This window comes from Penicillium macrosclerotiorum (assembly GCF_028827735.1).
Source record: "Penicillium macrosclerotiorum strain IBT 26536 chromosome Unknown utg000010l_segment0_segment0, whole genome shotgun sequence".
Lineage (NCBI taxonomy): Eukaryota > Fungi > Ascomycota > Eurotiomycetes > Eurotiales > Aspergillaceae > Penicillium > Penicillium macrosclerotiorum.
In genome coordinates, this window is record NW_026643089.1 from 3,214,129 (window position 1) to 3,237,047 (window position 22,919).

Here is a 22,919-nt window from a genome sequence, read left to right on the forward strand (position 1 = left end):
TGAATAGCAGGATTCAGCGATTATTCTCCGCATGTCGCTAGAGAATGCTCTATTTATAGAAGAGGAAAAGGAAAAGGGAACGACCAGGGAGTATACAAAGAAAACGGAGAAAGAAAACACACTAAACACCCGGATATCCTCCTTATATGCACCAGAACCCTTTTCATTCCACAGATGACTCTCGACCTGTGCCTTTGCATTTCCCCTGTGCAACGTGAATATTGCGCGCTGTCGTCCGAGTAAACACCGCTCCACATATAGGGCACTCTGCCTTGGCAACCACTCCAGATTTCTCCCGCTGGTGTCTCAATAGGTTACTGAATGTGGAGAACTCGCGTCCGTTGCATCCGTGGTCCCAGCACTGGGGTCGTGGTCGTGAACTAATTACGCGCGATGGACCTTCTGTGTGAGATACTGAGTCTGGTTGGGGAAATACAGGTTCAGTGACCATTGAAGGGGCAGGGGAGCTGAGGGAGGATGGATGAGAAGATCTGCAGTTCATGTCAATGATGGATTTTTGCGAGCTGTAAAATCGTCCTGTAAACTCACGGAATAGGAGGTGCTTCTGGAAGATAATATGCTGGCGGGTTCATCATGTAAGGTGAGCTACAAGGCACTAGTATTAGCTACTTTTGCTTCGAAGCTGGTCTATTATTTCACAGGAGTAGGGAATACTCACGAATTCATAAGAGGCTGCTCAGGGAGAGCACCAGGGCCAGATTGTGGGTGATAGTTACGGCCTATTGGTGGACTAAGATGCAAGTGCTGAGTTAGAAATCCGTATTAACGCATCTTCTGGATTCAGGGTCCTTGCATACATACCTGCGAGATACATTATGGCGTGGAGCGCTTCCAGGCGCTCCAGGTAAGTATGATGGCGTGACCGATGACTCATGGTTATAGCTGGGTAGTGGCCCACCATGCTGGCCGTTGTATCCAACGGGATACCCTGAAGACGGGTATGAGTGTGAGGGTGAAAACTGCTGGTTCAAATGACCCGACGGGGGTTGCAGTGGTTGAAAGGGGCGGTTCGCCCAAGTATACGCTTCTTGCTGTTAGCAGAGCATTTCATCATTATACAGTGCGAGCATCTTTACATTGAGAGTTTGGCTGCATCGGGCCAGCGAAGTATGCGCCTGATGCTACTGACATAGGGTATGATGTGATATCAAGGCTGGGGAGCTTCGGTTAGCGCTACGGCCAATTTACTGGGTGTTTCAAAGGACGAAGGGTTAACTAGGTACTTACTCGACTTGTTCTCTTGTCAACTGTTCCTTACAATTGACACCGTCAAAAGGTGATTCAGTATCGTGTCCCGGAAGTGGCAAGTCCGGATTCACAATAGAACCGGAAGGAGTGGCGCGTCGACTTAATGAAATAGAAGAGGAACTATTGGGGTGAAGAGAGTCTGGAAAAGTTGTTTCAGACTGGGGCTCGTTTTGCAGACTTAACACAGGACTCGGAAGGGACCCAGAAGATGTTGAAAATGGAAAGATTTCCTGCCGAAAATATGATTCCTGTACAGACTCGATCTCTGAAGGTAGGCACTCAAGGTCGGGGAAAGAGGCTGGACCTTTGGATGGATCGGCGTAATTCCTGGGGTGAGAAGAAGGATACTGTGAGCTTCTTTTCCTGGGAGACATCTCCAATTTGACTTCTAGGTCAAATGGACCTAGCGTCGGACTACACTAGGATAGTGGAAGGGGGCCGGAGGGGCCAGTGATCATAGGGGGAGGGGCGGCAATAGTGAAAAAACGTGAACGGGCAAACATACAGAGAATAGCCTTCTCGAAGCAAGGATCCAACATTAACAGAAGAGGGGGTTGATTTCCAGGAAATAGCATTCGAACTACGCGACGGGCGCAACGAAGTTTTTTTTAAAACGACTGTTCAAACCGGATGAGCAGGGCGTTACCCAGATTCAAGCCCCCGCAATCATGGATCGAAAGACCGGCGTACCCAACGCTGGTAATGGCCCACTGGAAGGCCAGCAAGGCGAGCTTCTAGAACTTCGCTGCCAATGGGGTTAAGGCGGTTTGCGGGCAACTCAGAAGTAGGCGAGTTAGTCGTCTGAAACGCACTTGTGTTGGTCACGGTCATTTACCCTTTCAATCGCAGTGTCTTTACTACAAAGGATATGCTGTAACCATTACCTATCTCATTCGACTTGAATAACTAAGGGAACAACGTAAGATCTTATGACCTTCTTCAATGAGTGGGCCAAACAGTAGAACTAACACACGAAGGAAAAGGCAGTCTGACGGGGTTTTGTGCTGGACCCCCACAACTGACACCAAAATGTCCGTTCCTAAGTCGAAGCCTATTTTGGGGCATTCGCTCGTACCAGGGGAATTCGGTCTGGGGGGCAGGACGTATTGATCCTGAACGGCATAGATGAGCTTTCGGGTCTGGGCAGAGTGGGCTTTTAGCCCCATAGAGCAAATGGGGCAGACCGGACGATTGGGGGCCATGACGCCGGCGTCGCTGGGTGGCTGGCAAGCAGTTCAGTAAATTCCGTTAAGACCTAGTCCCCATCACTTCGCGCCGGGATGTGATACGGCCGCTAAAGAAAATAATATTAATTAATCAACATTAGGAAAAGGAAAAAAGTCTGACGGGGGATGTTTCCGGCCCTAGACCTCTTTGCTTTGATTTGCTTTTTTGGCTTCTGTTTCGGCCCCCACAAACGAACCGTTGGAAAAAAAGATGTCCAGATCATCAGGTCGTATATTTGGTGTACGGATCCAGGAGAAGCCTGGGAGATTCTTTGAAATCTAATAAGAGAGACATGGAGAATATGCTTGTGAACAACGTTCTCTGGAATCAGAATCCCCCTGTAGGGACTTGATGATCCTCAAGGTATAAATTTCCATACTCAATAAACGTACATGAACAAATGACGGTGAACGATGAGATTATTACCCTAAATGATTTTCATGCCAGGATTCCGAATGTAGAATACCGAGAATGGTCATTGAACAGGGATTGCAGCTTTAACATCCTGGGGAGGAAAGCCACAAATCGGTTTTTCTTTCCGGTATATTGGGCCGCCTGTGTTGTTGCGACGACCCGTCGGACGCTAAAGTGGAGCCGACATGGTAAGGGTCAACCGACGACCGTGCTGAGTGCGAGTCAAGGGCTTAACGAGAAAGCCATTCTTAGGGTTCATGATTCTCAAAAATGAATAATAATAGAGAGGGGGAGGGAGGTATGCCGCACCGCACAACCATAGAAAGAGATCCGACATCGCGGCGCCTCCGAGACTCCTTCGCGAGTCACCGGATCGACAAATCTCCACACTCAGGGCGTCCCGGGATCCGCAATCATTTCGGCCATATGCCATGTGTCTCTGCATTTGGGTGCATTGCAAATCTTACCCTCTCAAGGCTCCATGGAATCTAATTGGATCGCTCGTGAACGGTTCTTCCCGACTCATGCAAAGTCAATCGGACCGCGCACGGTTAGCTCACGCTGACTTTGTCTCTCCACTGAGCCTTGTGTCTTTTAAGAAAGCCACGCCATATCAAGCCCACAAGAATGAGACTTTATTGGGCTTCCATCGGGCTTCCGGCTTTTGAAGGGCCTTGCTTATCTCACTATGAAGACCTTAGTCAAGCTGATGCACGTCCTAACTTTTAAGGACTTACAAAGTAGGAAAGGCACTCTAAGCTCGTACAAGGATGGTAGATTTCTAGTGGTTGTGCTGAGCCCATAAACCTGGAAAGCGTCGTGATTGGAGGCCCAAGGGCTCTGGACGCAATGATGCGTCAGTAGGGACGGGCCAGCCTAGATGACCATTCATTCATTCGCCTGAAATCACCTAGTGGGGCAGAGACTACAGCAGGACTGTTGGTGCTCTGACTTCACTTTTTCTGCGTCACTCAAGGCAGAGGTGTACTTAATAAATCCGACTCAACTCGTCTAACCGAGCAGCTGTCCGTACATATATATTCTAGTGGAGCATTCTGGGCCCAGAAAGCTACCGACAGCATTTCTATGAGACCATATAGATTTGTTAGTAGCAAGATAAAAGAGGTGGTCAGCTACCGAATATCTCCGATGATGTCTTGCGTGGCCCCTTGGTTTCCCTTATAGAACATCTTGGCTAGAAATATATTATTGTGCCGGGTCTTAGTCAATACCTGGAGTATAACTAATGGAGAACCAATTATTAATGACCAATGATAACAGACACTAATATTGCCAATATTAGCAATTGGAATCTTTACAGTCATTAACAGCGCAAATGGTAGATGTCAAAAGAGTGCAACGAGAGCGTCTCCTGAGGCTTGTGCTTGATGGCCTTGTTTCAGCAAGATCACGTGCTAGAAATTACATCGTCGGATCACATGACCTATGTCAACTCTGCACTGTAATCCGACAGCATCATCATCCGCGTCTGCCCACGGACTTCCCCCCACCAAACCTGGCCACGATTGGATCTGAACCCGACAATTCCGCATAATTTCGCACCTAAAGTGGAATCGCCCATCATGAAGCTTGTCCGGTAAGCATCGCCCCAAAGTTGTGCGGCCAGCAGCCAGCAGCGACACGCGCCATCAAGGAACGAGAAATGTCTTTTTAGAGCTACCAACTGACTTATTCATCAGGTTTTTAATGAAATGCGCCAACGAGACAGTGACCATTGAGCTCAAAAATGGTAAGTATAGCTGATCAAGCTCCTTTCGTCCCCCCTTTCACCGCCAAACTGCCTGGTCTCCGGATGCGCCCAACAATACCGGATCCAACATTGAGCCTGACACTAATTGTTCACTTCACAGGCACAATTCTCCATGGAACTATCACCTCTGTCTCTCCGCAGATGAACACCTCTCTCCGAACCGTCAAGATGACCCCCAAGGGCCGTGACCCCATTTCGCTCGATACCATTAATATTCGTGGCTCCACCATCCGCTATTACATCCTGCCGGACAGCTTGCCGCTGGATACTCTTCTTGTCGACGACGCCCCCAAGCCAAAGAACAAAGCCCGCAAGGAGGCGGATCGTGGGCGGGGTGGCCGTGGTGGCCCCCGGGGTCGTGGTCGTGGTGGCCGTGGTGGCCGTGGGCGGGGCCGTGGATTCTAAACTTCTTTTTTCTCCCTTTCTTTCTGAGAGTACAGACTGGCGTTTTTATCTGTCTTCCGAAATATCTGGTTTCTTTTTCACTTTGCATGATCATGGGATCTCTCAAATACCGTTACCCTGGGGCTCTTTCATATTTTGGAAGGTGAAAGAAAAGCAATGTCCATTTTTTTCTCTTCTTCGATTTCCTGGTTATCTCCGTGTCTTGTCTTTCCTTGATCTAGTCTGGCGTAGGCGAGATTTGTAACAGCTTTATGCCAGATCTCTGTTGAAACATCGCGCCAAATAGATTGCCTAGATCTGAAGGACCAGCAAATCATGCTTGTTCGTGATTCTCAGTTCTTCAGATGGATAGAACGGATGGCTTTTGGATAGCAGATCCATAAATACCGTAGTCATAATTCCATATTTTCCAGTCAAGTATCGATGAGACTACTCGGCACCGGTCCAACCAGTTACTTCTAAACTTGGAACCATTGATGTGGCTAGAGCACGTGATGGCAAGCATACGGTGTGCATCTTGCCCTAATTAGCCTTCCTAATTAGCAGTCCAGGTATGCTAACGGCCTGAGAGGGGTTACCAAATGTTTGCGATGGAGACCCTCGATCACGGAGCATGCATATGTTGGAGTTGCAAGATTTGGACCCCTGCATTATGCCGCCACGTGTGACCGGTGCTGGGGGCAGATCAAACACCGATGTTGTTGACTGTACGGGATCGACGCCGGCTTCTCCGAGAACCCTATGAGAATGGTCTCGAAAACGCGAACGCCGAGTGCTGCCCCCTCCCTGCTGTTTCTATTCTGCATTTGTTCACACGGAGTAACCTAGACCAATACCGAAGGGGTCACACAGCCACTCCCAGCCAACTTCAGTCTTCCTTGAATGTCCCATCAACCAGTTAAACAATCGACCCTACTCGCCCCGGGGGCTTCAAGAGTTGCCCTATGGGACACATCCCTGTAACCGCCCACCCTGCCTATTGGATGTAGGCTTGCGAGGCGCTTTGGCGAAAGCGAATTCTTTACGTACTTTCGGCTAACTGCGTGGTTGTCCAGCTCCTTTTACCCTAACGGTAAATATTAGTTGCCTTTTCGACGATCTGCTTTCCGATCCTGGGGTTGGACCCGGCCCCTCTTGGTATCGACCCGCCTGCGGTGATCCCGGCGGGTATGAGATAATGCACTGATAAAACTCGAATCGAGATATAAGCACGTACTTTGATTTTGCAGGCATAAAGCTACCATGGAAGAGATTATCGACTACCCTTACGTCTATATTAAATGCTTATCTTCCCGCTAGTCTCTTCGTTTCACTGAACAAGATTTTCTACTCCCTCAATATGGTGGAGACCTGTGCTACCGACCTTCCGTCGATGTAGATCGAACGACCCCAAATTATACTAATACTATTCTGGAGAAAAGAGCGTCCCTGCTTAATTGGTACGATTGTGGACTGCAGAGAATTGAAGAATCCACTTGCCACCGTTTCCTCGGAGGGCCGGCGTCTTCATAGTCCCAAGGCCCCGGGGGCCACAACCAACTAACCAGCCAACTAACCAACACGCTCGCTAGCTCAATAATGCGTCTCACACATGTTGCCTTATCCACGAAACGGGTATATTTTTGAGATCCAACGCTCCATTTAATAAGTCTAATTCAATGTTTCTTATTATCCTTGTCAAATCTGGTCGTGCCGGGATGGGGGCCCGCTTAATTCCCCAACGCCCCAAGCCGAGATCGACCTCGCACTCGCATCCTGAAAAGAGCAAGGCTTGACAGTCGCTAGCGAATCCTGGTCTTATTCGGGGTCCATGCATCGTTGGGTGTGTTCTTGGCACAGGTGTTGTATTAATTACAATTACCGAAGACCGCCATTCGGAGCAATCGACCGTCGATTTTGCAGGCCCACACCGAGACGAGCGCTGGAGAACGCTGGATTTCATGGGATATCATGATGAAAATTGCAGTCATTTGCGATGCAATTTTTTATGCCTTCATTCAAAAGCTCGATATTCTCCCTTTTATTGATATTTTGACAAAAACAACGGGGAGGGCGGAGAACAGTGATGACCTTGGCCCAAGGCAACAAGGTGGATACGAGCCGTAGCCCTTCACTATTCTTCCCTTCAGATATGAATAGTTCGCCCTTCTGGCATTTTGACAGAAATAGTTTCACGACATATGTACCTTCAATCTTTGCTTTACGCAAAGAAAAACCGGATCAATAAGCGTTCGGGAGCCTACCACTTCCAGCTAGCAAGTCCGAGAGCCTTTAGATACCCCAGTTAGGTCTCTGAAGATCATATTCCTGGTCAAGTTTTCTATTTCCATTTCAATTTGGACACGTCTACTTGGCATACGCCCCAAATAATATAAGGCCGAATCGAGGAGCAGGTTTCAAAGGGTTTCATACTCGGTTGCTGCTGACGCACGTGTCGATCGCAGTTTGCAAAAACCTCCTGTGAGCCGGTCCTCATAGGCCACTTCATTCCATCATTCTCAGCTTCTTCTCCAAGCTCTGAAAGTCATTGGCGCGAGTCAAAACGAGCCATTTAAATTCCTTTGTGCGCCTGTGCTGACAGGGGTTGGTACCGAACAAGATTGATCACGGCACTTGGCCAAATAACCATGTTGTTCCAACGAACGAAGTCTAATGGACCGCTGTAGATTGATCTTCAAACCTTGGGAAGACCCAGAAGATCCGTTTCCCGGGTGCCTAGCGTAATACTATGCACGCGAGGAGGATGATGTCGCGCGAGTCATGACCGGCAGAATTGGAATGGTTTAGACAGAGGGCTCGGGGTAGCCCTGGCCTGACTTGTCGACGCAACAACGTCCACAATACTCCGAACCTAGAGTGCCCAATGCCACCTCATGCGGGGGCTAAGCTAACTACGCCATGCAGACTGGTCTCGTTCCTGTACACGGCATCTATGGGGCACCCTACGGGCGCGGGTCCGGATGCCGAAAGACCGAAACAAAGGGGCCAGAAGCCAAAAAAACCTCTAAAAATTCCAATAGCGAATGCTTGAGGCAATAAAATTAATTTTCCTATTTACCTTACCATTTTCTCGACTGTTCCTGGCAATATAGATCTACATCTAATACCAACACTTAGGTGGCGAAGCCGTCTCCACTCGACCAGTCCTATCATATTGATATTCACGATAGGAGTGTTGGATTTTTAATTTAAATGATGACATTTCTGGTTTGTGCCTTGTCATTGTTCTCGGGCGAAGGATTCTTCAAGAGGATGATCCATGTGTTGATCCAGGAGAAGTAATATTCCAAATGCGCCCACCTGTACTCCGTATGGAATCCTTCATCCCTTGGAGCGTTCACGGTGAAGGTCCCCACAAAGGGGCCCATTGTATATACACAGTATGACTAGTGGTAAAAAGATGGGGGGAAGGGAACTTGTTTCATGATACACTATTTGGGGTTGTGGCATTCGGGGGTCCAGGTCATGGTCGGGTGTCAGGGAACGTATCTTGAATGGGCAAGCAAATAGGAATAATGCCGCTGCCCAGCGCAAAAAAAAAAAAAAAAAACTCGTGTGACGTTGGGGCAATTGGGGCTGCCAATCTCGGTCTCCCCGATAGGATGAGAGAAAGCCATGCCGTCCGATGAGACGCAGGTTACAGAACCATGTCTCTTCCGAAACACGAAGTCTTCAGCGATTGCACCAGTATGCGTTTTCCTTCGCCACCGGCCGCGAGTCTATTCGACCTTCGCCTCTTCTTGACTAGATACTGAAATAACTCATTATTTCAACCTCTAGTTTGATTTTCTCAGTAGTACTTGGGGTATGGGAGATGTTCAACTCCGGGATCCGGCATGTGGATGATGTATCCAGGTCAACCTTGCACGGAATTTCAACTTAGTCGCCAACCCAGAAGTGAAAATATGGAATTTCAATAGCATAAGATTCAAAAAATCCGCCTCTCAGTTGGTATCGTTTCTCCAGATGCGAATGATGACCAACTTCTCCCAGCCTGCCTGCATTCCACTCGAGCCAACGGTCTCGGCGTTCCATCCGCCCCAGGCACGGATCCGCTCCTTCACTTCGTCGGGCCGGTTTTGCTTGCAGAGCAGTACATAGGCAGCTCCACGGGGAGATAGTATATCAGGGATAGCATCTAGTAACCGGTTGGTTGTCTCCATACCATCGGCGCCACCAGCATATGTGAGTGACAGGAAGTACGAATCACTCTCAAACTTCGCCGACCGAGACAGAGCTTGTGTTTCTGCAGGATCATTCTCTGCCGCCGTTGGTAAACGTGGCAAGTCCTCAGTTGGGACGTAAGGAGGATTGAAAAGGAGGACGTCAACACTGCCTGGGCGCAACGCCGTGCAGAGATCACCAGCTAGCGAGGAGATATAGACACTTTTCGCGTTGGTGATATCTTTGTTGGAGGATGGCTGACTTTGTTGTTGTAATTTTATTGCGCTTGTGACAGTTTCACGGGTGGCTAGGCAAGCATTGCGGTTCACATCGGTCCCTAATGTGAGAATATCACGGCGCCCAAAGATCTCTTGTGATTGCGCTGCCACGAATCCGAGAACCACGCCAGACCCTGTCCCAGCCTCCACAACCAATGGTACAGGATCAGGATTCAGTTCCGGCGATGTGAGACTGCCTTTTTTGAATCTTTCTGACAGCCATTTTGATTCTGATGGTGAAGAGAGGGTATCCAGAAACAGATATGAGTCCTCCGATGGCTCGTAGATGGTGTCAAAGGAGACATGCGAAGTATCGGGTGTAGGCAGCATCTCATAGGCTTTCTTTTCGGATGCAAAAAGAGTCTTTGGTTTTTTTGTCTCTTCCTATTGTTGTATATTTTCCCCCACGAAGCAAAAAAGAGGCTGCAGTTGATATCTTGACCCTCGGAGAGGCTGCGCAAGTATGGACTGCCGATATATTCTTATCACAAGAGAGATGGAGCTTGAGAACCTCAATGTCAAATGTAAAACACCTTCCAGACCTAATCATGTATCTCAGCGATTCCAGTACCAAAGTTGCGGCGTCGTGAGCGGGAAAAGGGCAAAAGCTCCCCTCCCGAAATAAGCCGATCCGCTGATTCGCTCCGCTGACTCGCCGCCTTTCGGCATTTCCAGAAATGCCTTCGGAAATTATGTCATTTCGTTCTGATCTCTGACCTTTGATTACCGCGAATCCCAGCAACAATGCGTCTTGCCCACCGTCTGCTCATGGCCACGCCGGCCTCAATCGGCTCGAAATCTAGCTTGAGCGAAGCCCTCGCCCTTCTCCCCCGCTGCAGCTGTACCGCCGCGTCCTGCGCGTCCATCGCAAACTTGACCCGGAAATGCGCGTCCTCGGCGATTCATACGTGAAGAAGGAATTTCGGGCACACCGGAATGCGGAAAACCCATTGCATATCGTAGGTCTTTGGTCATATCTTAGGAGATTGAGCTGGCGAGCCAAAAAAAGATGAAAGGGGTGGCTGGGGGGAAAAATCACAGCTGTAGATGGAATGGACATGACTGATGCGAACAAATGACAGATTGGATTCTTGACTGAGTGGCAGCTGTATGCGCAGAAACTGGAAGGCGATAATTGGGCTGGAGAGAAGCTTGACAAGTCTAAAATAGACAAGCTGAGTGGTATGGGTCTCATCCCCCAAGTGAACCCGTTGGAAATACTGACTTGGAATTTCATCAGACCAGCAAATTGGTCAGCTTTTTGAGCTGATGCAGGCTATTCGGAACCCCGAGGCTGGGGGTGATGGTGAAGGCGAAGGCCAGAAATAATGAAGAAAAAAAAGGGGAATAGAATTGCTGTTTCGAAGGCGGAAGTTTGTGGTTTCCCTGGCGTGATGGCAACGTATTCCTCTGGGCTATGGAGGTGACGACCCACCAATTACTGGCCAAAATCCTGACATGGTGAAAGTGATCAGGCCCTTCTTGATTTCTTCAATCGAAAATTGAGGTACAGTGGTTGGGAGATGCGGGCATCTCTCGATGCTTGCCAGGCCTCTCTGTATATATACTAAGTTACTGCAAAATACAAGGCATTGTGCTTCTGGTTGCACTAATCTTTTTTTTTATCTGCCAATTCTCATACCAGAGTTCATAAAACACCCTTCTCGGCGGAGTTATTGTCAATATAGGATTTCTACTTTCTAAATTTGGCCTTACCATGACAGCAGAGCAGCAGACAGGTGAGCCGGTTAATGGGATGTCATGCCCTCATCACACTTGACACGCCCAAATTGAATGGTAGCTTTCAATCTTAAAGTGGTCCTGTTCTTCCCATGCAACAAAGTACTATCGCTTCCCCTCGGAGCTTGTGCGAGAGATTCTTGGCTTTGGAATCAAGCGGCCGTGCACCGGTGATGAAGCTGGCCCTGAGAAATATGCTATTTCTGCACCCTGTTAAAAATATAGATAGCTGTATTTGAGTTGTTTCAAGTACTGCCAGTCCAGAGTTGGTGGTATTTGACAAGATATATAAGAATTTTCTGAATTTGGCTCCAGCTGGCAGTTTCCGAGCATTGAGAAAACTTGTTTGCTAAACATTCGGTTTACTCATGCTTGCAACTTCTCAAGACTCTTCTATGCTCGATTTTGGAATGTACAGTTTCTTCTACTTATCTCGACTGTGAAATAAATCAACCCAGATTTATAACCACCCAAGGGTATATTTGTCAGAATGAAAATCAGACGAAGCCATCGTACGAAGGACTTAGAATACTTCCTCAATTTAACAAGGTATCTTACAAGTAGTACAAGGATTGAAGCTAAGTATCTGAATTCAGACTCCCTAACATAATATCATAGTCCTCATTTGACTCAACGGTTAGCCTTCGAATTCAAGTTGTCATACAATAGGATTACCTGTCAATATAGTAGGATACGGTATCGGCTAGGAAAGCTAGGATCCAATGGAACGAGATGCTCAATATAGTGATGTATTGGGTGACTGAACTATCTAAGTGTATGGGCGGGGGAATGTTGAATATCCCCTACCTCGCTGTCTAGCGTGTTACGGCGCTGGGTTCCGAGTATACCCGGGATACCATACAAAACACGTAGCAAATCGAGTATCCCTGTAATATCCTGACGCGCATGGAGATATGTGGGTCTCGCCCGTATTATGCAGTCTTCCTTCTCGACACACCCCCTAGGGATAGGCGATTTCACAATCTTCCAAATCTTCGATTTCCGGCGTCTCCACGAATCAACCTCTATTTCCTATTTAGGAAATCTCCAACAGCGTTTCAATGTCTTCCATCCCGAGCTGGTTGACGAATGCTTTATGTCGCTGCCGGGGAAGGCTCTTAGTGAGGCTATCAGCAATCATGTCCTTCGACTCGACCTATCTAACGGCAACACGTTGTGCCTGAACCTCCTGCCTTAACTAGTGCTGATGAATATCAACATGTCGGAGCTTGGTCTTTAGGAGAGGCGTCTCCTTCGTTAATAGTCCGAGCGTCTGCTAGTTATCACAAGTGATAGTGAGTGGATGTTGAGGATCGAATCTAATTGCTTTGTATAGGCGCTTCTATATCGCAATTGAACGAGCGGCTTCCGATATAGCAAGTAGTTCTGCTTCGGTAGTGCTAGTTGTTACCGTCTTTTGCTTGCTAGCCTTCTAGTTAACCGGTCCTCTAAATATTGTCCCGATATACCCCTGCGAGCTCTTGCGATCCTGTGTGTCGGCGAATGATATATCGCTAGCGAAGCTTACAGCTTCCGAGTTAGCGTCGTTGCGTAGCCGGTATGCAATAGCGAGAGAGCGAGTATGATAGAGGTATGTAATAACTTGGTTTATAGCGGCGAGGTGTTCTAGTCCGGGGTTCTTAAGGAATTAAGCGAGTGTAGCTGTCGCTTTAGCGGTATCTAGTCTAGATATTGTTGTCGCGTATTAGGCGCTTCCTACCTTCTCTTAGTATTCTTTGACTCTGTGATAATTAGCTGTTCCTATATATTTAGTAAGCGTTTATATAGGTAGTGGTACAGCAGGCTTCCTGCCGTCGGTAAGATAATATCGGGTAGCTATAGCGGAGATATAGGAATCTTAACAGAGCCAGAGTGCCTTCTGTGATCTATCTCGAATGATCCTAATCCTAAGGAACTATGAAGCTTCTCCTATATTACGCAGCTCCTATTAACGGTGGAGTGCCTAGTACACTCTCTTTACCTGTTCGCGCTGTAAAGGGTGGTTCACGATAATTATGTCGTTAACATAGAAGATAATGATAATGCCGTCGTCGACGAGCATATAAAGGTTATCCTATACGACTTCAAATCTATATTGTCTTATTCCACGACTTGCTTCCTTCTGCTATAGTCGAGGAGATTTACGTAGCCCGTAAAGTGCTTTCTTAAGCTTCCAACTAAGCCCTGCGCGGCCGAAGCCTTCCGGTAACTTAGTATAGACTTCCTTATCGAGTAGACTATTCAAGAATACGTTAACGGCGTTAAATTGCCGAGTATTAAGGTTAAATACTACAATAAGAGAGAGTACTGCCCTAGCGGTTCGAATAGCTAGTGTAGCTAAGTACTTCTCCTCGGTAGTTATAGTTTGAAGGTCTCCACGGACATAGATCCGAGCCTTCAGCTTCTTAAGATATCTATCGCTGTTGTATTTGTATATAAACACCTATTTCAATAGAAGAATCTGCTTCCTAGTGTTACTCGGACGTCGTACGATCTCGTACGTTCCTTTATCTTCCAGCATCTTGATTTTATTATTTGCAGCTTACAAGAAGCCGTCTCTAAATAGATAGTTTATTATCTCTTTCTATCCTCGAGGCTCTAGCAATAGCTTATCTCGGTAGTATCTTGGTTGGTCGATCCGGCTTTGATAAAGAGCTATAGCGAATACAGCTAGTGTCTAAGGTGTATCTCTATCGTTACTATCATCGTTAACAGCTAGATAAGTAACAAAGTTATCCTCGAAGCGTACTCTTCGCTTCCTGCTTCCTTTACACGACGTTTTCTGAGGTTATATCTCCCACGATGTCTCTTAGAGCTCGCTCGGTATCGTTCTTAGTCGATTCTGGCTCGTTTTCGATCGGGGAAAATGCTCCTAGTATTGTTTGCGGTGGTTCTGGTGATACTGATAATGTTTCTATAGCTTACTGTGATAGATTTGAAGGATTTAGAGATAGAGAAGAATAGTGGATAATAGATTAAGGTGTTAGGAGTGAGGCCGTAAGGTCGTATATAAGTTGCTCTTCTAGCGTACGCTCTCGGCCTATTTGCTACGAGCGTTTACTATAACTAAATCCTGCCTCCTAATTAGTTGAACTAGAATTAGTTTGCTTAGTTTGTATCTCCTAGATATTAGATATCTCTATTAGCTTTGATGCTTTATCCTTATCCTCTTCAGCTTTATCAATTTCTAAAATAGGAAGTCGTTCTAACATATCCACAGGCTTAACGGTATCCTGCTTCTTGTTATAGAAGACCTTCTTATTAAATACAATATCTCTCGCGTCCCGTACGAGTCCTCTTTACGGTATCTAAATACGCTAGATATTCGATACGGTATAGCTAACTATATAACTAGTCTCTATTCTCGATGCTATCTTATCACTATGCGGTATACTCTGTCTCTTGATATACGCACGGCATCCGTATAGCCTCAAATTCGCAAGGTTTAGGCGTATCTTCGATGATTCGGAGTTGATCTAGGTATAGGCCTCTTGCCACGGTATAATCCACTTCCCGTCTAGTATTTTAGTGGGCGATCTATTCAATATATAAGCTATATAACGAGCTGTTTCTGGCTATAGATCCTTCGGCAGCTTAGTATTAAGCAAGAGTGCTCTTATGCCGGTTGTTATCACCCCCCTAGAGTGTTCACTAAAAGAGTTCTATTCTAGTGTGCCTACAACACTCTATTTAATAACGAATCCTATATCCTCGAGGTGTTCCTTAACTACTCTTCCTACGGAGCGTTCATGATTATATCGAAAGGCCTTTATCGGAAGGTTCTATTGTATCTTCGCGAGTGCACAGAACTTCCTAACAGCTTCCTAGTATTCATTCTTCTTCTAATGCGTGTATATAACGTGCAATCGAATACTATCAAGATAGAAGTGTGTAATCTAGCGATCCCTATTATAACTAGGTGTGATTTAGATAAGGTCAAAGTGTACTCGGCCGAATCTGCTATACACTTTTCTATTTAGTCGTCTAGATATTTAACGCTTTACCTTTGCTTGCTAATAGACCTCGTATCGTTTAGGATTATCTTCAGATTTCGAGTCCGGTAATATCTTAACACCCTCGATAAGCTCCGGTAGCTTCTCGACTTTTCCTTAGTAAGTATGCCCTAAACGTCGATGCTAAATATCAGCTTTCGCTTCTAATACTAATAGCTTCTCGCTATAGCGCGTTACTATCGTGAGATCCTGTTGTAACGGCTTCGCAAGAGCGAATAGCCTACTATAATCTTCGAGTATCACCCTCGTCGGAATAGATCCCTTGTAATATATCACTTCCTTGCTATTATCCTATCGGAATCTAAGCTTCCTAATCTTCGAATAAGATATTAGATTCGTGTGGAATTTAGGCGAGTATTAGATATCTCTTAGACGTAGTTCAAGCTAATTCCCTTGTCTATTCTATGTTATAATAATAACGTTACCTCTTCCAAGTAGGTCCGTATAACTATTACTAGTTTTAACGGATTTATTCGTCGCCTTAAATGTTATAAACGCTTTATAATCGTTGTATATATAACACGTGCTTCCCGAGTCTAGTATCTAATAGTTTGATAAAGGATAATCGGCTTGCGGTGTATCGGAGAAGAAGGATATAGCTAGCATAGATAGCTGAGGAGTCTCTTATACCTCCGACCTTAGCTGTTCTATCCTTACTCGCTTACGGTTATTAAGCTTTAGTATCTCCGCTTCGACCTTATCAACTTCCTCTTTTTTCGGCCGAAAAGCTACGGTTCTTATAGCCGGGTTAACAAAGGGGCATTCACTATACTAGTGAACCTTCCCGTATACGTATTTAGCCGGTCTCTTCTTATTCCGATTCTGTATAGACGTTATCGTCGTCGGTGAGGCTTCTTCCTAATTATTTAATATTATAAATAATGCCTTTAAACCTCCCTTTCTAGTGCTTGCTTATACGATCGTACGTCGTCGAGTACGATATGCAGCTATGACTGTATAGAACGTAAGTAATTCTTTGTTCTCTTTAAGGTCCCTTAAGTACTGTGTAATAAACGTATCGTCCGATAACGGTAGCGTATCTAAGAAGTCTCGAATAGCATCTTGATTATCGATACAGTCCGGCACTTTAGCGGCTTTGCACTCTCTAAATAGCGCTTCCTACTTGCTAAGGACATAATCCTATACTATATCTTTTAGTAATTAGTAGAGCATTAATCTCTATACCCGTCGGAGCTCCTAGCGTCTATCAGACGTGTCCGGACGGAAGATAGCGGCGAGCTTCTAGAGCCTAAGTCTAGGTCTATCTATTCCTACTACTAAATAGCGTGCTTCTGTTGCTATTGACTTCTAGATTAGTATATCCACTCTAGCTAATGCCTTCTTTAAGCGTTGCCTTCGCGTTTCTTGTCGCTCTATATACGAGATCTCTGTATTCTATTTGCGGATCTGTACGTCGGATAGCGACGAGAATTCTCCTAGAGGATCAGGTTCCTCTAACGCCGGCGGTAAGGTCTTAATATCCTTATCTGATATATCCGGATTCAGGTAATCCCAGATATCTTCGGCAATAGCTGCTGACTAAATATAGTCTATCTAGACCCTCTACTGCGTTTCCGACCGAAGCTTCTCTTCGAGCGGTAAGACCGAGTCTATTACCTTCAAATCTTCCATATCCGAAGCCTTTCCAAATAGCCTCTGTTTCCTAATCAGGAATATGTAGTCTCGCCGTCGAGATTCGAACTATAACACTAGGCGTGGCTGGAAGGTGTACAACGTCGCTAGCGATACTCGGATGCCAACGATTCAGGGGTTCCAACCACTCTGCCGTGTTGATAAGCGCTATACAGGTGCGTAGGGATTATCTCTATTCAATCCTGACGCGTGCGGATCGGGCTCATAACTGTCAATATAGTAGGATACGGTATCGGCTAGGAAAGCTAGGATCCAATGGAACGAGATGCTCAATATAGTGATGTATTGGGTGACTGAACTATCTAAGTGTATAGGCGGGGGAATGTTGAATATCCCCTACCTCGCTGTCTAGCGTGTTACGGCGCTGGGTTCCGAGTATACCCGGGATACCATACAAAACACGTAGCAAATCGAGTATCCCTGTAATATCCTGACGCGCATGGAGATATGTGGGTCTCGCCCGTATTATGCAGTCTTCCTTCTCGACATTACCTAAGCCGCCTAAAAGGCACCCGAGCTCGGCGCAATCCCGATTTTATACACCCGCCCTTTACTTGACATCTGCCCCAGCGACCCTCAAACGGAAACTCCTGAGCCTTTGATGAATATATATAAACGCTGGAAAGCCACCGAAAAATTTCCTGACCATTCTCCCCTTCATCCTCCCACTCCATACCACCCCCAATGCCCGCCCTTCTAGAAGACCCCTCCACCCGTATTCCCCCACCACCAGCACACACCTCTGCCGCACCCACCATGCAACCGCGGTCCACTACTCTCCCCAAAGCCGCCTCAGCAGGCATGACCCTCTACCCCGTCACCGGCGGGCCCTCCAGCATCCCTCAAGATCTAATCAAGTTCCTGCACGCCGAGTTCAGTGCGGAGATCTCGCGCGGCGCGACGTATCCCATGGAGCAGCCTATGGCGCTGGAGCAATTTGCCGACTACTGGTTTGGCACGTTTGCCATCGTTGCGGTGTTAGATGAGGGCGCTGGTGCGGGTGAGGGGTTGTGCGAGGGCCGCGATTGGGCGAAGGTTTGCTTGGGGACGTTCTATATCAAGCCAAATTATCCCGGTAGGTTTTGTTTTCTTTCAATTGCTCTCTCATTTCTTCTTGATGCAAGATCAGGCTCGATCTGACTCGATCGAGAATTTCAATTCTTGAAATTTTGAAAAGAGAGAGAGAGAGAGAGAGAGAGAGAGAGCGCTATATCTGCTGACAGACTTTTGTTTTAGGCCGTTGCTCCCACATCTGCAACGCCGGCTTCATTACTACCGTTGCGGCGCGCGGCAAGGGCGTCGGATACGCCATGGGTGAAGCGTACCTAGAATTTGCACCGAAGCTGGTAAGAAGCCATGTGCCCAATGCTCGCACTAGTGTGATTATTTTCTCTAATACGCTCTGCAGGGATACACATACTCTGTGTTCAACTTAGTCTTCGCTAACAACCCAGCGTCCATCCGTATCTGGGAGAAGCTCGGATTCAGCGTGATTGGACGGGTGCCCAAGGCTGCGCGGTTGGCGAACAGCGAAGAGCTGGTCGATGCGTTGATTTTCGGACGTGAGTTGGGCAATTAAGCTGGAGCTTTTGACCTTTGGGTAGCGATTCTCGGGAAGACAGGGACGACTTCAAGAAGTATCAAATAGAGCGGCATGCTATAAGATGGCATGACAATGAATGATGGTTGTAATTATTAGATGATGAGATGACTATTTCGTTCTATATAAATGAACGACAATGACTTCAATCTAAACAATCTAACATCCATTACCGACAAGAGTAAAACTACAAGAGATAATATTCACAAGGAGGAAGAGGAAGAGGAAGAGGAGAAAAAAGGTAGAAGAAGTAGGAGAACCGCATTTTGAACCGGAATAAAGATGTAGAAGGGGGAAAGACCCAACGCTCAGACCATATCATGCAACAATGGGGATATCACGCAAAACCTGACCCTCAAGATCATGGTGCCCAGCCCGCTAGCGGGTCCGTCTCAGAACAAAAACCCGGAATCAAAGACCGCCCAAGGCGGTAGGACACAATGCACAAATACGACAAAAATAAGACAATAAGAGAGAAGGGAAAAGGGCGAGAAAGGAGGAGAAGAGGGCGAGAGGGCGAGGTGGAAGATATATGAGAGAGGTGAGGGTGTGAGAGAGAAGGGGAGTAAATCAGCGCGCGAGGGGTCTGGTAAATCAAGCCCGCCATGGTGGTCGTGCGTTGAGCTTCGTCTGCGCGGCAGTGCTGTCCATCCCAACACGAGCTTTGGGCAAGGGGAGGAGACTGGTGCGTCGGTTCGAAGAGTGACCCAAAGCAGTACCGGGGCGGGTTGACTTGCTGGGGCTTTCGAGGGGATCGGGGCCCTGAGACGAAACACTGCGGCTGAATGCCGAGCCCATCCCGGCAAAACTTTGTCGGCTGCGTGGGGTATTCGCTATACCCGAAGGCCTGCGAAGACGGCTATACGGTGGCGGGTCAAGGAGAGATGACCGTGCGGGTGTCGGGGAGGAGATATTTCGTACAGGACTGTGAGACGGGGATGCCAATCGGCTTGATATACGGCTCATCGACCGACCTGGACTGGGAGCTGGCGATACCGACATATCGCGGCGGAAGGGAAGGGTTGATGAAGGACGAGGTGTACGCGCCGGTGCGGAGGTTTTGCGGTATGTGCCGGGGGTGACGGCAGTCACGGCATTTAGATTAGTGCTGTTACTCCAGCGGGGCCGATTTGGAATCGTAGAAGGCTGCGGGACACGCGAGGTACGGCTAGCTGGTGTCGGGGTGACAGGGGCTGTGGGTTTAGGGATCGAAGACTTGCGACCCGTCAGCGTCGCTGTCACCTGTGGTAGTCCAGATAGTCGTCGGACCTTGGACATAGTAGACCGTGCTGTGGCACTTCCAACCGAACTTTCGCGGCGGCTTGAGCCCATAGGTGTTGTAGATCCTTTATAACCATTCCCAAGCACAACCGAGGAAGCCGGTGAGCTGCCTGGGGTCTCAACAGCACTGCCAGTCGCCGGGCTATCCATCGTGATGATGCTCGAGATGGAGTCCCGAAGCTGTTGGCCTTTCACAATCTGCACATCCTCAAGGGAGGCATCCATGACTTTCAGACTGGTCTTTAGGGCATTCGTCCGCGAAGTCATGTCGGACAACAGCCGCAAAACTTCGCCATTCACCGTCAACCGGTCATTGACACCCTTTTGGATGATCGATATAACGCGTTCGATAGCAGGCACATAGTGCATCTTCTTCGCCTCATAGTTCTCAATCCGCTTGGTCAGGCTTGCCGGGTTGTTTACCTGTGCATTCGACTCGAGCCCTTCTTGCAATTTGGCAATGCTGCGTTCAACTGAATCGAACATCTTCTGCGCCTGACTACCCGCATTGCGGAAAACTATAATCCACTTATCTTCTCCCAACTCTTTACGCAAGGCTTCGGCATCGGTTTCAAGCACTTTGTAGCTCTTCTCCAGTCGGCTCTTTCGGTCGTCAAGCTCCTCGCACGCGCTCGGGAAAAGCCCCTCCGCCCGAGATTGGAACATGGACAGTCGCATGGGTAAGAAATCCAAGGATGCCCGAAGAGGCTGCATGCGTGCAAACAGCGCCATCAGGTTAGAGTGGCTCGAATCGTCCTGCGGGGTCTTGATGATCGGGGTTCCGGAGGCTGCTGCCAAGATCGGTCCAATGCTGAGGCGATTCGTGGCCGGTGAGCGGCCCTTTGTCGGGGACTCTTCCACAATGGTCTCGAGCTCGTTAATGTCAAGACCACCGGTCGATTCCGTACCGTTATCCATGAGGGCCTGATGTCGCTTCTCCTCCATCTCAAAAATCATCGCGCTCAGGTTGTCGATTTCCACCCCGACATCGCCGAGTACGTTTGACCAAAGCTCCTCCCATTCCATTGCCAATTCCACCTGTTCCTTCACACCTCGCAGCTTGGACTTTATCTGTGCCCAGTTCTGCAGGATCAGCTCCATCTGGTTGACAATGGTTGTCAAGTTCTGGGTATCGACATTGGCGATGTCGTCGCGGAGCTGCACGTTCTCGATCGCTTTCACGTACACGTTGACCAGGGATTCAAAACGGGTGATGGCCCTATCTACGCCATCCAGACCCTCTCGCCCGCCGGCCGCCGCCCATTCAACGTCATCCTCTGAATCCAGACCACTAAGTACATCTGACGCCTTTCGAATCCAAATCTGAATCTGCTCGGCGGCGTTGTTCAGTGCGCGCACTGCGGCGAGAGCCGTGGAGATATTTCTTATACTGGCTTCTAGCGACGACGGCCGCGGCAGTGGTATAGACGTCAGCTGGGACAGCTGGTTACTGAACGAGGCACGGGAAAACGAGTATATTGATTCAGGGCGTTGCAGCCCCATGGGGTTGAAGTATGATTGTGAGTTGGAAGCCGAGGCGAGGGTATAGTTGGGTAGGGAGTCCTTGGGCGGGGGAGCGGATGCCGCGTCCGCTGCCTGCTCCTCGCTGCGCTTCGTGTCATCGACATACTTCTCAAAGTCGGTCCGGGTATCTTGGGGGTTGGTGTCAGATAATGACTCTGGTTCGGGGTCGGCACGCAGTGGCTCTGGCGCTGGCTCTGCAACAGACATGGATGCCGGTGAAGGACCGCTGGCGGCGGCGACGAGCACGGGGGGATCTGGGCTGTCGATGACCGCGTCGGCGTATTCTGACCCCTGCGCGAGCGCGTCTTGGATCTCTTGCTGGAGGTCGGAACTAGGGATTTCAAGTTTGTTGGACGCGCTGCGGGTAAACGTAAATGTTTGGGTGGGTGATGTTGGGGTCGGACCACTCCACGTCTGGCCTCTCCGTTCAACCTTGATCGATAGGTCCTGGTGTAGGTTGTCTAGCTCCTTGAGGTGCTCTTCGGGGATTCGGCCGACGTTGTTGGGATTCCGAGGGGCACTAGTCACCTTGTTACTACCATCAAGCAACTTCACCCGGGCCGCCAGGGCGGGAGACAGTCGACGGAAGATGTTCGGTCGGGACGTATGCTTTTCAGCGCTGGTGGGCTCCGGGGATACGGGATCGTCTTCGTGAAGGCTCTGATTGCTGCTGCCGATACTCCAGAGGGAGGATTTGGACTTCAGGCGGCGGAGAGAGGAGGAACCAGGGTCATTTGGTGAGCCGGAGACTGCGGGGGCCACCGAAGGAGGTGAGACGGACGTAGCGGACGCGACAGAAGGCGCGATGTCAGTCGCAGCAGAGGGTGGACTGTCGACCGTGGCATGCATGGGGGACAAAGCCCGGGAGGCAGTTGAGAGGAAGAGGGAACGTTAGAAGAGTCGGCAGGGATGTGGAATGTTATTTCGGTAAGAGGATTCGTTGGCTGGTCCCTGGTGGTTGAGCGTAGAATAGGATCGCTGACGAGAGCTTGCCCCCTTTTTGTTGCGCAGTTGAAGTTGTCAGGGAAGAAAGACAGCTACATGAGGGATCATGAAAGAGAGATTCGAACAGCAAATGATTGGGCAGCCGTGCTTGAGACAAGAAACGAGGGATGAAGTGGCCAGTATGGCTCCGTGGGCCGTTGGGTGTTGGTTGGTGGCTGCAGGAAACGGGTACCTCCCGTTCCGCCTACGAAACTATGGGCCGCCAGGTACCCTCGGGTCGGTACCATGCAATGCTGCTCTGTGGCTCGGTGTTTCAAGACTGGAGACCTTCACTCCTCTATATGGTTTTATATAGTCTACATTTTAAAAACATCAAGCATATAGCCTGCCCTCGGCCTGCATCCGGCTGTCCTGTGACGCTGCGGACTCCCCCTACTGCATGTCGTTTCAAGGGATCGGCAAGCACCGGCGATCAGATGAAATCATTCCCTGTCGCTCGGTACTTGGCCATATTCGAAACGAAGGAAACACAAGAGAGACACGCCAGAGGAGACATGGAGTGAAGTCAAATCAAATAGATGGGGCTAGTCCGACTTGCTGGAAACCCTAATCGTGATCCTCTTCCACGAGGCTTG

At 48.4% G+C, this 22,919-nt stretch overlaps 6 protein-coding genes across 6 annotated transcripts; 3 read left to right on the top strand and 3 right to left on the bottom strand.

The window, feature by feature from the left end:
• Window positions 1-163: 163 nt before the first annotated feature.
• N7462_010755 (uncharacterized protein) lies at window positions 164-1,152 on the bottom strand (the record flags this gene model as incomplete). The annotated part of the gene is made up of 5 exons (XM_057082469.1): window positions 164-524; window positions 550-606; window positions 680-751; window positions 823-1,045; window positions 1,098-1,152. 5 exons carry the CDS (start codon window positions 1,150-1,152, stop codon window positions 164-166), a joined length of 768 nt encoding a protein of 255 aa, XP_056929509.1.
• A 3,341-nt stretch (window positions 1,153-4,493) lies between these two features.
• N7462_010756 (mRNA splicing protein SMD1) lies at window positions 4,494-5,086 on the top strand (the record flags this gene model as incomplete). The annotated part of the gene is made up of 3 exons (XM_057082470.1): window positions 4,494-4,507; window positions 4,611-4,660; window positions 4,782-5,086. The coding sequence occupies 3 exons, from the start codon at window positions 4,494-4,496 to the stop codon at window positions 5,084-5,086; spliced, it is 369 nt and encodes a 122-aa protein (XP_056929510.1).
• A 3,944-nt stretch (window positions 5,087-9,030) lies between these two features.
• N7462_010757 (S-adenosylmethionine-dependent methyltransferase) lies at window positions 9,031-9,858 on the bottom strand (the record flags this gene model as incomplete). Its single annotated transcript, XM_057082471.1, has 1 exon — window positions 9,031-9,858. The coding sequence occupies one exon, from the start codon at window positions 9,856-9,858 to the stop codon at window positions 9,031-9,033; it is 828 nt and encodes a 275-aa protein (XP_056929511.1).
• A 554-nt stretch (window positions 9,859-10,412) lies between these two features.
• N7462_010758 (succinate dehydrogenase assembly factor 3) lies at window positions 10,413-10,857 on the top strand (the record flags this gene model as incomplete). The annotated part of the gene is made up of 3 exons (XM_057082472.1): window positions 10,413-10,487; window positions 10,611-10,710; window positions 10,769-10,857. The coding sequence occupies 3 exons, from the start codon at window positions 10,413-10,415 to the stop codon at window positions 10,855-10,857; spliced, it is 264 nt and encodes an 87-aa protein (XP_056929512.1).
• Window positions 10,858-17,618: 6,761 nt separating this feature from the next.
• N7462_010759 (GNAT family N-acetyltransferase) lies at window positions 17,619-18,513 on the top strand (the record flags this gene model as incomplete). Its single annotated transcript, XM_057082473.1, has 3 exons — window positions 17,619-18,009; window positions 18,171-18,280; window positions 18,343-18,513. The coding sequence occupies 3 exons, from the start codon at window positions 17,619-17,621 to the stop codon at window positions 18,511-18,513; spliced, it is 672 nt and encodes a 223-aa protein (XP_056929513.1).
• Window positions 18,514-19,128: 615 nt separating this feature from the next.
• Window positions 19,129-22,188, bottom strand: N7462_010760 (KAR9 family protein; the record flags this gene model as incomplete). Its single annotated transcript, XM_057082474.1, has 1 exon — window positions 19,129-22,188. The coding sequence occupies one exon, from the start codon at window positions 22,186-22,188 to the stop codon at window positions 19,129-19,131; it is 3,060 nt and encodes a 1,019-aa protein (XP_056929514.1).
• Between the last annotated feature and the right edge of the window lie 731 nt (window positions 22,189-22,919).